This window comes from Marmota monax, unplaced genomic scaffold (assembly GCF_021218885.2).
Source record: "Marmota monax isolate L192 unplaced genomic scaffold, Marmota_monax_Labrador192_F-V1.1 WCK01_AAM20220418_F8-fsc00014, whole genome shotgun sequence".
In the NCBI taxonomy this organism is placed as follows: Eukaryota; Metazoa; Chordata; class Mammalia; order Rodentia; family Sciuridae; genus Marmota; species Marmota monax.
The window spans coordinates 7,537,438-7,550,371 of NW_026695222.1; the positions used below are offsets into that span (position 1 = coordinate 7,537,438).

At 39.5% G+C, this 12,934-nt stretch overlaps 1 protein-coding gene across 1 annotated transcript; it reads left to right on the forward strand.

The window, feature by feature from the left end:
- Positions 1-22: 22 nt before the first annotated feature.
- On the forward strand, positions 23-12,934 carry Trmt6 (tRNA methyltransferase 6 non-catalytic subunit). The gene is made up of 11 exons (XM_046433312.2): positions 23-295; positions 4,045-4,172; positions 5,707-5,816; positions 6,482-6,573; positions 6,703-6,786; positions 7,053-7,177; positions 8,255-8,610; positions 8,977-9,062; positions 9,616-9,718; positions 9,822-9,908; positions 11,384-12,934. The coding sequence occupies exons 1-11, from the start codon at positions 168-170 to the stop codon at positions 11,573-11,575; spliced, it is 1,491 nt and encodes a 496-aa protein (XP_046289268.1). The 5' UTR covers positions 23-167; the 3' UTR covers positions 11,576-12,934.

Consider the following 12,934-nt stretch of genomic DNA (forward strand, 5'->3'; position numbering starts at 1 on the left):
GAAAGAAAGGACCAGACCGGAAAGCGGAAGCGGCGCACAGCACGTGGGGGCGGTGCCGGTCGGAGGGCTCCTGATTCCGTGGTGTTGTGGGGATTGAGGCCGGCGGCCGCGGCCGTGACGCTTGGGACTGCAGGGACGTGGCGGAACACCAAGACCGGCTGAGCGTCATGGAGGGCTCAGGGGAACACCCGAGCCCACAGCCCCCGCATCCCGGGGATAACCGCATCCACGAGGGCGACTTTGTGGTGCTGAAACGGGAAGATGTGTTGAAAGCAGTGCAGGTCCAGCGGAGAAAGTAAGTCAGGTTGCTGGCCTTGGGGTCTCCCACCCCACCTAGATATTCCCTCCCTTCAGATCTTCCCCAAACCCCTTCCTCCAGGATCCTATTCTTAACTCACTGGATCTCCATCCCCCGCAGTCGTTGCCTCTTCTCAAATAATCCTGTCACAGTGGCCTTTTCCTCCGAGATTCTTATCCAGTCTCGACACTCAGGTTCTCCCATGTCCCTCCTACCTTCCCACAGAGTCCCCCTTCTCGACTCCATACCCGGCGGTCTACCTTCGGCGTCCTTTCCAGTTTTGCCACCGAGACCCTTCCCCAGAATCCCATTATTGGTCCTTGATTGCTCAGTTTGAATGCTTCCCTCTCCACCGTCGTCGTCCCCGCTTCCCACCGCCTGGGTTTCTATCTTTAGGTTCTTAGGATCTGCTCTGTGTTCTTACAGACCCCCACTCTTTTCATGTGGGTTCTCATCCTTACTTCTCAGAGTCTCCTCCTTGCTTGCCCCCCTTTTCCTCACAGGTCTCCTTCCTTTTTATCCCTCAGCCAGGATCAGTTCAGCCCCCACCCCACCCCCCGGCCAAAAAAAATGACCTCTTCTACCTAGCCTGGCTTTCTGGCTGGCCGGCCTTTTCTCTCTACCCAAACGGGAAAACCTGTCTACGTGGAATAAGGAAAGAAGACAACTTCCTGTAAAGTATGGAGTCCAATGGGGCTTGCTTCATTTTTACACCAAGGTATTCAAATTCCAGAAAAGTTGAATTGCTCAAAAGCAATTTACTCAAGGTCTCAGAATTTATGAACCTGCTACCTAATATTCTGTGTTAGTACTAGTGAAGTAGGATTTTGATAACTCTGGCAATGACAATGGTGAGGTTGTTAAATTCTAATAGCTTGGTTGTACTGAGAGTTATTTTTTGAGCTAGGTTATTATATTACTTTTTTGTTTGTTTGTTTGTTGCAATGCTGGTCATCAAACCCAGGGCTTCACACATGCTACGCAAGTGCTGTACTACTGAGCTACAACCTCAGTCTTATATCAACTCTTGACAAAGAAGTAAGGTGCAGGTTGAATGCAGTGGCAGGAGACTGCAGACCCAAAAGCTAGGCATTAAGTATTTTGAATTTCTGATAAATGCTTACTTCACATAAATTATTTTACTACTGTTTTCATCAAACTAGTATTTAAGGTGAAGCACGTATCATTAAGAATTAGTCAATGTTTATAGCAGTTCAGTTCATAATAGCTAAACTACGGAACCAACCTAGGTGTCCTTCATTCACCAGATGAATGGATAAAGAGAATGTGGTATATATTCACAATAGAATATTACTCAGCCATCAAGAATGACTTTATGACTTTTGCTGGTAAGTGGCTGGATCTGGACACTATCATGCTAAGTGAAATAAGCCAGTCCCAAAAAACCAAAGGTCAAATGTTCTCTCTGATATGAGGATGCTAATATACAACAAGTGGGTAGGAGGGAAAGAATAGAAGTTCAGTGAATTAGACAAAGGGGAATGAAGGGAAGGGAGAGAGATAGGAATAGGAAAGACAGTGGAATGAACCTGAAACAACTTTCCTGTGTTCATATATGAACACACCACTACCAATGAAACTCCATATCATGTAGAACCTCAAGAATGGTTTATTATTTAGCTTTATTCTAAAGTTATATTCCATGTATGTATAATAAGTTATAATATACTCTATTTATGTATATCTAAAAAGAACAAATTTTTAATAGGGGAAAAAATTGTGCCTGCTTCCAAGTGCAAAATTTTTGGAGCTTTCCAATACTAATTGCTTGAACTTTTTCGTTGAAGAATAACAATTGTAAGTATATAGTTTGATGATTAAGCCCAATTTACACATCTGTATAATAACTATCCAGGTGAAGCATTTTTACTTTCTTTTTCATACTATTCTTCTAAGTGCCTTAATTTTCAAGCATAGTTGTGCTTCTAACTATGTGCTCTTTTAAACAGGAGCTTTTTCATTACTAAGGAGATAGCAGCATCTTTAATTCTAATAGGTTCTCTTTAGGCCTGATTTGGAAACACTTATTTTTGGTCTCTCTTGACAAAGCCATGATGTCTATTTTTAATTAGAAAATGACCCTCTGAGCTCAGTTGCATCCCAGGCCAGACTCCCATCATCTTTCACTCTTGGCTGCACTCATCTGGTTAGGTAGAAGTGGTTCTGCCTCTCTGAGAACGGCAAGCCCTACTCCTTCCCAGTGAAGATGGGGTGTCCACATCCTCTCTGACTACACATGCCCTTCCCGCCTGGTGTATTGGCCTGTCAAACCAATCAGTTTGAGTGACACCCCTCCCTGCCTTTGCATATCAAGTAGACTGGGGCATAACTCACCCAAGCTTAGATCCATTGGTTCATTAACACTAAAGTGTTTGAAGGATGAAGGTGACGGATGTATATCTGAGCTGAGTTTCAACTTCTCAGGGGGTTGTGTCAACAAATATTTTGAATATCTGGTATGTGTTAGTTTTGGGGGACCCAGCGAAACAAGAATTGGCCTTGTCTGGATCACTTGGGATCATGCAGTATTTCCCTCATGTGGTCAAGTAACATATAATGAAGATGGGACACGTACATATACAAAGGTGTGGCAGGATATAAGGAACCAAAAAAATGAAGGTGACGTACCTGGGAACTAGCAGTGGTGGGAAGCATTTGATGAGAACCCAGGTGATACAGCATGCATTGTGTTACACTCCAGGAGCTCAAAGGAAGATAAGGAGTGAAGGAGGGCACAAATAGGACAGGCACTACATCTCCCAAAATTCAGAAATTTTTGGATGTGGGCTGGGCCCTGAAGCTCAATGGTACTTCCTAAGGTCATTTGGCCTTTGCTGAGAAATATTGTGTAATATATTGGAATTAACTATTCCTTGAGATCAGACAGACCTGAATTTGTATCCTAGCTCTAGCACCTTGTAACTCAATCTTGAACAGAACATTTTTCCCTAAGCCTCAGATTTCTCTTTTGGAGAGAGCTGTGTCCCAGGATTAGTATGAGAATTAAAAAGCATAACATAGTGCCTAATCTCTGGTTGATGTTCAGCAGCAGGTATCAGTTTTCTTCTTTTGAAAGGAAAGATTTTTGTTTTTATGGGATTTCCCCTCCTAACAGTAAGATACAAATCTGAGTAATAAGAAAATCTTTCCTGGTCCACAGTCACAGTAGAGCATTGTCAGTGTTAGATTCCATTTCCAAATGTATAGAAATATATAGATTGCCAGTAATGTTTATTTGAAATGTGATTTGCTTGTATTAGATAATTTTTCAGTAAAATGTCTATGTAGACCAAGACCAAGGAGTTCCTTGGTCTTGATTGTAATCCTTGTCATCTCAGTGATTGTTCTGTTTTGGTACTTGTGAGTTGTGAGGGGTGTCACGGTGCATGTCCAGTGACCTGGCAATCTTGGTGACCATGTGTATTATTCAGGAATCTGCAGAGCCTATGAGTTTGGACATCCTGGTAGACACTACAAAAGGGGCTCAGATGATGCCCTAGAGGAGAAACATCTTTTGTCTTTGCTTCCTCTTTCCAAAATTCAGTGTTTTCCTGGCTTCTTTATTAATTTTATGTCTCTGCCCCAAACTTGTTCCCTGTAGTTTGTCAGTTTGTGCTGTTGATCATCTGTTGAGGAGACCACTTTTGAAATAAATTAGAATGAACAGACTTTTCTTGACTGAATACAAAAGAAATCAGTTAATTAATTGCTTTTTCTTCCCCCAGGAAAGTAACTTTTGAAAAACAGTGGTTCTACCTGGATAACGTGATTGGCCATAATTATGGAGCCACATTTGAAGTGACTAGTGGAGGAGGTCTTCAGCTCAAGAAAAAGAAGGAAGAGCCTACTTCAGGTGCACCAATTAGAACTGTATCTTGGTGGAATGAAGCAAATACTTCCTTCAGCAATGAAATAACCTGGATTCTGGCTCTAGCCCACTATTAACTGACTCCCTGACCTTGAACCAGGCAGTTAATCCCATGAGTCTTGCTGTTTTGTTGCAAAAAAACTTTTTCAGTATCCAAAAGCTAAGAAACTGGTGCAGAGTCATGGATAGGGTGAAGATTAGGATCTGGCTTTGAATAAAGTGGCTAGGTTTAGTGCCTACTTTATTACTTGACTTGCAACTTCGGGCAGATGATTTGATTTGTGTGATTCTAATTCATTAAGTGGGGACATAAACATGTTTAATGCCTAGGTAATGATGCGTGTTTAGTGACATAGCCTTCTTAGGAAGATCCCAACAGTGCCTTGCCTATAGTCAGGTCTTATAATTTTAGCTATTATTAACTGAAGATAAATTCTTGCTTATTTAAATTAACATTTCCAGTAAAATATATTTAAATAATTACTAAAAGTTAATTTAAATACTGTTAAAGTTCTAAGCCAGAACAATTAGATACTTTAAAATTAACATCTGTATTTTTATTAAGTATCAAATAGGTGCCAGGCATGATTAGTTCCCTAATCATGGTTCAGTTCCCTAATCATGCCTGGCACCTATTTGGTACTTAATAGCAATTTATTTTATTTTTTATTTATTTATTTATTTAATATTTTTTAGTTGTAGATGGACACAATGTCCTTATTTTATTTACTTATTTGTATGTGGTACTGAGGATCGAACCCAGCCCCTCACGCATGCAAGGCAAGCGCTGTACCACTGAGCTACAACCCTAGCCCTATTATAGCAATTTATAAGACATGGTATCTTATAAAATGTATTTACCAGTGGAGAATAACCAAAATTATCAAGGAAACAAGCAAATAGCATGATTTCTGATGATGGTACATGTGAAAATAGTAAAGCAGGGGGTGTGTACTAGAGCCTGATTGGACAAGATGAACCTTGTCTGGGATGACCAAGAAACAGCCACTTGGAGATATGTCATAGAGCCTTCCAGGCAGGGGAGCAACAAGTCTCAAAATTCTGCTGAGGGACCTTGGTTGGAATGTTCAAGGAACAGAAAGAAGGGCAATATAGCTGATGCTTAAGGGTCAGGAGATAAGGCCAGGAAAGGGAGGCAGGGTCCACATCAGATAGATAGGACCTTGCAGGTCACTTTTGGAACACATTCTCATTGCTGTGGGAAACCACTCTATGCTGTTAAACATCCAAATAGATGCACCAGTATTTATTTTTAAAAACGGCACTTTGGAATCCATGTGGATAGGAAGAGGGTAAGAGTGGAAACAGGAAAATGAGTTAAAAGATTGGATTAGTCGCCACAAGACAGGAGAGTAGACTGCAATGAGGGCAAAGGAACTGGAAAGCCACACTGGAATGGCCATGGGATAGATGTGGTAATTTACTTGGAGAAAAAAAAAATTGTAAAATAATTTCCGATAATAAATGTCATTATCATAGAGCAATTTCTTTTCCTTAGAGACCAAAGAAGCTGGCACTGATAATCGAAATATAATTGATGATGGGAAATCTCAGAAACTTACTCAAGATGACATTAAAGCTTTGAAAGACAAGGGCATTAAAGGAGAGGTAATATTCAAAGGATTTTTAAAGTTTTGTCTTTGCTTGGTATATAGGAAATGGTTCAGTTTTTAAAGCAGTCTTTACCAAAGGCAAAATGGAAAAAATAATGTTATACTTTTGTTAGAAATAGGTTGTAATGTACATGCGATTCAATAATCAAGATTTTGTTTCTTTTTTCTTTTTTTTTTTTTTTTGTAGATGGACATAATACCTTTATTTTATTTTTATGTGGTTCCTGGGATTGAACCCAGTGCTTCACACATTCTAGGCAAGCCCCGCACCACTGAGCCATAACCCGGCCCAAGATTTTGTTTCTTAAGTGCAAGAATATAAGTGAATAATATTACCAATAGTATTAATGCTATAGAATTTAATAACAATACATATTAGGATTTAACTTTATTTTTAGTAATGTTTTCAGCCAGTGCCCTTAGAAATGACGGTGTTTTTTATCTCTTTATTGGATATTTCTCTTCTTTACCTTGGTTTAAATGAATTTTTAAAAATACTTTAAATAGAGTGTAGAACTACAGAGTTGATCTATTTGGACTTTTGTGGAAGAGGGACTGGAAAATCAGACCTGTGGATATATTCTGGGGTAAGAAACCCTTGAAGTTATTTGTTCTGTGAAAGTGAAGTTTCAGGAAATCTGCTTGCTCCTTTTTTTATAGGAAATAGTTCAGCAGTTAATTGAAAATAGTACAACATTCCGAGACAAGACAGAATTTGCTCAAGATAAATATATAAAAAAGAAGAAAAAGAAGTAAGTAGTTTCAGTTTGAAATGATGAAAAATATTTGATTTTTTTTGTATTTATAAAGTATATATTACTAAAAAATAAAATGTTTTAAACATTTGTTAAAAACTTGGTTTCTGTTTTTAACTCCCCCAGATATGAAGCTGTCATAACTATTTTGAAGCCATCTACCCGTATTCTTTCAATTATGTATTATGCAAGAGAACCTGGAAAAATTAAGTACGCTTTGTTTCCTTTCAAAAGTATAATTGGGGGAAAATGTATCTTTAAGAAAGTCATGATTTTAAATAAAATGAAAAACTTGCTCACCTGCATAAAGTGCCCTCCTACCTCATAAATTGTAAGTCCTTTTACTGTCACCTCCAAAGCAATCACTAGTCTTTATCAACATAATTTTTATTAAGCAAGTGAAACTTGAAAATGATGATTAAAATTTGAGGCTTTTACTTAGCAATAAGTGAGTGAACCATCCTTTTTTTCTTTAGCCATATGAGATATGATACACTAGCCCAGATGCTGACATTGGGAAATATCCGTGCTGGCAATAAAATGATCGTAATGGAAACATGTTCAGGCTTGGTGCTGGGTGCAATGATGGAACGAATGGGAGGTAAGATTTAACATTTGCAAGTTCAGTAAAATCCTACTCTAGCATTAGTAGAGAGGCCCAAAAGTGTAAACTGATAAGAAGCTGGGTTAAGGAAACCCTATGTAGTGGCACATGCCTGTAATCCCAGCCCCTCTGAAGGCTGAGACAGAAGGATTGCAAGTTCAAGGCCATCCTCAGCAGTTTAGCAAGGCCCTTAGCAACTTAGTAAGACCCGCTCTAAAAATTAAAAGTTAAAAAAAAAGGCTGGGGATGTAGCTTAGTGGTTAATCACCCCTGGGTTTAATCTCTAGTCCAAAAATTAAAAATTTAAAAGTTGGATTGAGTTACTTCAAGATTAATGAAGGGATTTGGCATGAACTCTTATAACTGCCGTTCTGGGACCTTCCTTTGTGGTCTGTATATCTATCCTACTGTTGATGGTTTTGCTTTTCCGCTTCAGTATTAGTGGGGGATGAGTGTGGGACCTGTGGCTGGCTAGGATCTTCAGGACAGATTTCGGTAAAATAGCTGGTACTCATTTTATTGACCCAAATTGAAGGGATTGAGTGGGAAAATTACTGGGGAAGTATTGTCTCCTGGAAGAATACAACCTGATTTGCCTGTTCTCTGACCCTGTGGAAGACAAGGTTATATAAATTATGCCGCTTAAGGATTGGAGTAAAAGACAAATTCACATGATCCCAGGGGTTGTTTGTTTAATATTTTTTAGTTGTAGTTGGACACAGTACCTTTATATTATTTATATATTTTTATGTGGTGTTGAGGATCGAACCCAGGGCCTAACATATGCTAGGCAAGTGCTCTACCGCTGAGCCACACCCTAACCCATGATCCCAGGGTTTTAAGGGTAACGTCAAGTGGGGGTAGCTTCTTTAAGACTTCTTATTTATCTGTTTTGGAATTATGTTTTCTTCACTGGAAATAGGCATAGGCTCCAAATAGGCCCAGAGGAGCTGTATCATTCCTCAGCCTCTAAACAGAGTAGGAAAGTCTTACTATTGTGGAAAACTCTCTACGTGTTTATGTACTCTAGAATTGCCTCCATTGTGCAGATGTTTGTTTCTTTTATTTGCTCAGGTTTTGGCTCCATTATTCAGCTCTACCCTGGAGACGGACCTGTTCGGGTAGCAACAGCGTGTTTTGGATTTCCCAAATCTTTTCTCAGTGGTCTTTATGAATTCCCCCTCAACAAAGTGGACAGTCTCCTAAATGGAACATTTTCTGCTGAGATGTTATATGCAGAGCCAAAAGACAGTGCATCAATTGAAGAAAGTAATGGTGCACTTGAGGAAAAGCAGGCTTCTAAACCAGACAATGAAGACAGCATGGCAGAGGCCCCAGAGAGCAATCACCCAGAACAAGAATCAATGGAAGTTGTTCCTCAAGATCCAGAATATAAGGAGCCTAAAGATAGAGGAAGCAAAAAAGATTATGTAAGAATGTCAAGAATCATATCCCTTGTAATATTCCCAGGGCCTTCATTAACTTAAGTAATGAGATTTGATTTGGCTATGGAACATCCCTGCCCAAGTTGATAAATATCAAAATAGTTGGAGACTGTGTATGTGCACACACGTACACGTGACTTAATCTTTGGAATGCAGCTCTAGGATTCAGAAACATTGTGTAGTTGCTTGGTGGGGGTTTATAATAGGTTTTTATCATTCTTACAAAGACCCTCCTTCTGTTGCTTTAGCCTGAGTTGATAAATATCATTGAAATGTTTGATAAACCAAAGTATTTCTGTAAACCTGACTGAATAACCTCCATACATCAGTTTCTTTTTTTTCTTCTTGAAGATTCAGGAAAAGCAAAGGAGACAAGAAGAGCAGAGGAAGAGACACTTGGATGCTGCTGCTCTACTGAGTGAAAGGAACGCAGATGGGTGCGTTAATAAAGAATGCAGGGTACTTCTTTGGTGCTCGTAGGCTCTGCTTCAAATGGATCAGCACTCTCTTTCTGCCTGTTTGCTCTGATTCTAGTGGGAACCGAGATAAGGATTCTCTATTTTTTAAGAAAGGCTAGATCTGGCTGAAGTGGGACATTGATGGTGCTAGTCTGTTTCAGAAGAAATCTGAGTGTTCTCCAGTGACAATGCATCAGACAAAGCTGTGTGGTCCCACTGGGTGCAGGGGTGGGACATTTAAATAGCTGTGATACTGGCTAATGGCAAGATCTAGTGAAAATCTCCTGACAGGGAGAGTTATATTTAAGTATCTACAGAACCAGTATATCTGGTGTTGGACTTGTTGCCAGAGAAAAATTTGAGAACTAAACCCAGTTTGTGTTTCCTAGAAATAAATAGCTCATGATTTTATTGTTTTGAATTTCTAGAATGTCATATTTAAGTCTTTCTTGTGTGAAATAAATAAATTTATTTTAAATAAATTTCACTTCGGAGTAGTAGGGAAATAATTTGTCTAACATTTTCCTTGCAGTTTAATTGTAGCCAGTCGTTTCCATCCCACTCCATTGTTGCTGTCTTTGTTGGACTTTGTGGCCCCTTCAAGGCCATTTGTGGTCTACTGTCAGTATAAAGAGGTAATACTAGAACAAGATGGACAGGCATTCTTACATCTGAATTTTGATTCTCAAACTGCAGCACAGGAAGTATTTCTTAACAGAACTCTGTTTTTGCCTTCAGCCTTTGTTGGAATGCTACACAAAACTGCGTGAGAGGGGAGGAGTCATCAACCTCAGGCTGTCTGAAACCTGGCTCAGAAATTATCAGGTACATGTTCTTACAGTCTGTCTGAGGAGCTGCTCTCCAGAGTTGCCGGCTCCTTACAGTAGTACTGGAAGTGGTTAAGTAGAAATATTTCTGGCTATTGCAATGGATATGTTTTCTTCTTGTGACTCAGAGAAAGGGCCCCTTACCATTCTTGACTCTATTTTCATTTCAAGGTTCATTACTCCAGCCCAGAAGCCTGTAAAGTACAAAGAGTTGTAGTTCTTATTTCCCCAAGACCTCGACATCTCTGTAGAGGGGACAAATCGATAATAGCAAAATCCTCAGGTGAATGAGGGAGGCTCTCTCTCTCTCTCTCTCTCTCTCTCTCTCTCTCTCTCTCTCTCTGCTAGAACATCTTCACAGCATGTTTTTAGGATTTGCAGGTGGAGTCTATGTCAGTTAGATTTTCTGAAAAACATATGCTGAGATGGAAATCGAGTATAAGATTTATTGGGAAAATGCCTTTGAAAGATAAAAAGAGCTGGGTGCAGTGGCAAATGCCTGTAATCCCAGTGGCTCTGGAGGCAGAGGCAGGAGAATCCCAAGTTCAAAGCCTGCCTCCGCAAAAAGCAAGGCACTAAGCAACTCAGTGAGACCCTGTCTCTAAATAAAGTACAAAATAGGGCTGGGGAAAATGGCTCAGTGGTCGAGTGCCCCTGAGTTCAATGCTGGGTCCCCATCACCACCACCACCAAAAAAAAGAGGTAAGGTGAGACGGAACAGGATTAGGTGCAGGTTGATGCCTTTAAAGTGGGAGGGTGGAAGAAGGAGAGCAGGGGAGGAAGAGCCTGCAGTGCTGTTCTGAGAAAGTTTCAGCCCAGCTATTGAGGACCTCAGGAATAAAGATTGTACTGTGTTGGGCAGAAAGGTCTACTCTTGGTATCTCTGCTCAGTTACCACTGCGAGCAGGCCATGATCTCCCTCAGTATGGTTACTGTAGTGGATCCCAAAGCAGCAGCAACTGATTTCTGCAGCTTTCTGCTGCCTGGATGCCTCAAAGCCAGTTCCCTCATCTGGGGAAAATGGCTAGGGGCTCTTCCATACTACCACACCCTGTTCTACTACTTGGCATCTTGTCATACTGTGATAGGGATGTTGTTGATCCCTGAATGACCTTACCCTTTATGGAAGTTGTCTTATTTAATTAAGGGTAACAGGAGAGAAGAGTTCTTGTCAGTTAACAGGGCAGCAGGGAAGGGAGTTCTGAGTGTGCATCTAGTAGCCACCTTTCCATAAACCCAGGTGCCATATTGGCTATGAAACTTCCTAAAACCAAGAGGAAAGTAGCACATAGACCCAGAATACTGCACAAACAATTTTCCCAATTTCTACACTGACATGTGGAGGAATGAACTCTAGAAATTCACTCATTTAAATCTTCAAGAGAATTTGTTAATGATTCTTAGTAAATGTGTCATTGGCATGTACTTTATCATCTTGGGAAAATGTGAATGTCTGTTTTTTGTTTTGATTAGGTTTTGCCAGATCGAAGTCATCCCAAGCTGCTGATGAGTGGAGGCGGGGGGTACCTTCTGTCAGGCTTCACTGTTGTCTTGGACAATCTTCGAGCAGACACCAGCCTCAAGTCCAGCGTGAGCACTTTAGAATCACACAAGACTGAAGAACCAGCAGCTAAAAGACAGAAATGCCCAGAATCTGGCTCTTAATTCTTCAAGTGGCTTTGATTTTTGTTCTCAGGCATTCTGCAGTTAACTGTTCTTTTTCATATTCTGAGAATAAGAACATGGCTGTATACACCTTCTGGGAAGAAGGAATAGCCTTTGTCCACTTCTGACACAGATGTGTTTACTCTGTCCAAACTACAACTCAAGTATGCAGTAGTGGATTAATGAGACAATTTTGTTTATTTAACAAAAATCCTCTGAGTAATTCTAAATACTCGGCAAATATCTTGAGAATTTCAGAATACTGAAAACGTATTTATACAAGACCTTGTTTGCATTTTAAGCTAAGTGGAATAACACAATATAACTAAAACTTGATGGGTACTGAAGGGAAGGAATTTGTGGAAGAAATTTCCTCTGCTTATTCCATTCTCTTTAACATAAGCAATATGAATGTGTGAGTATATGAGATTTATAGTACCAAAAATATCCACTCTGTTCCCCAACGTGGAAAAAGCATTTTTTAAATGCTAGGTTTTATTATTCTAATAGTTGTCAACCTGAGAAAGTTCGAATTATTCATTTTACTGTCTTTTTTTTGGGGGGGGGGGTAACATTAGAAAGGTTTAGTAGGTACTTTTTTGGTGTTAATTTGCCAATCCTTTTATTCCCTGTTTGAAATAAAGTGACTAGAATTTTTGTATGATATTTAATTAAAGAAACAATTGTTTTCCCCAGAGACTTAATGATATACAACATGCATGCGTGTATATATGCACACTTGTGCACACACGTATATATATGTATGTATAGATGATTGTATATACATATATACACACATGCACACACATGTATATGGGTGTATAGGTGTTGGTATATACACATATATACACACAGAGAATGTACTACCTATATTAATACACACAAAGACAGAGAACATATTATTTATTTGAAATATGATAAAATTTTGTGCAGGACTTAGACCAGTTCTCATTGCGTTGTTGTTGCTCCTTGTCAAATGTTTTTTAAAAGTGCCTTTTTCTGGTGATTATTAAATACTGGTCTGAAAAGCTCTGCCAGGACTAGGTGGTTAACCTTTATAAACTCTGAAAAATTATAATCAGATTATTTAATCATCTGTTGCAGCAAATAAAAGTGTTCTGAGCAAGCCACAGCTCTTATCCATTTGAGAATCAGTCTTGCTTACTAGAACATGCTCTTGTGTATTGTTCACATTGTCATAGTATAGATGGTTATCATCCAATGAGGAATCACAGAAAAAATTTTTTTCCTAACAGCATGTGCTATTCTGATAATGGCCAGTGTGATTACCAACAAGTACAATTTTGATTCCTTTTTCTTAAAACAGTTGTTTTTAAAGAATAAAAGTGTTTCCTACTA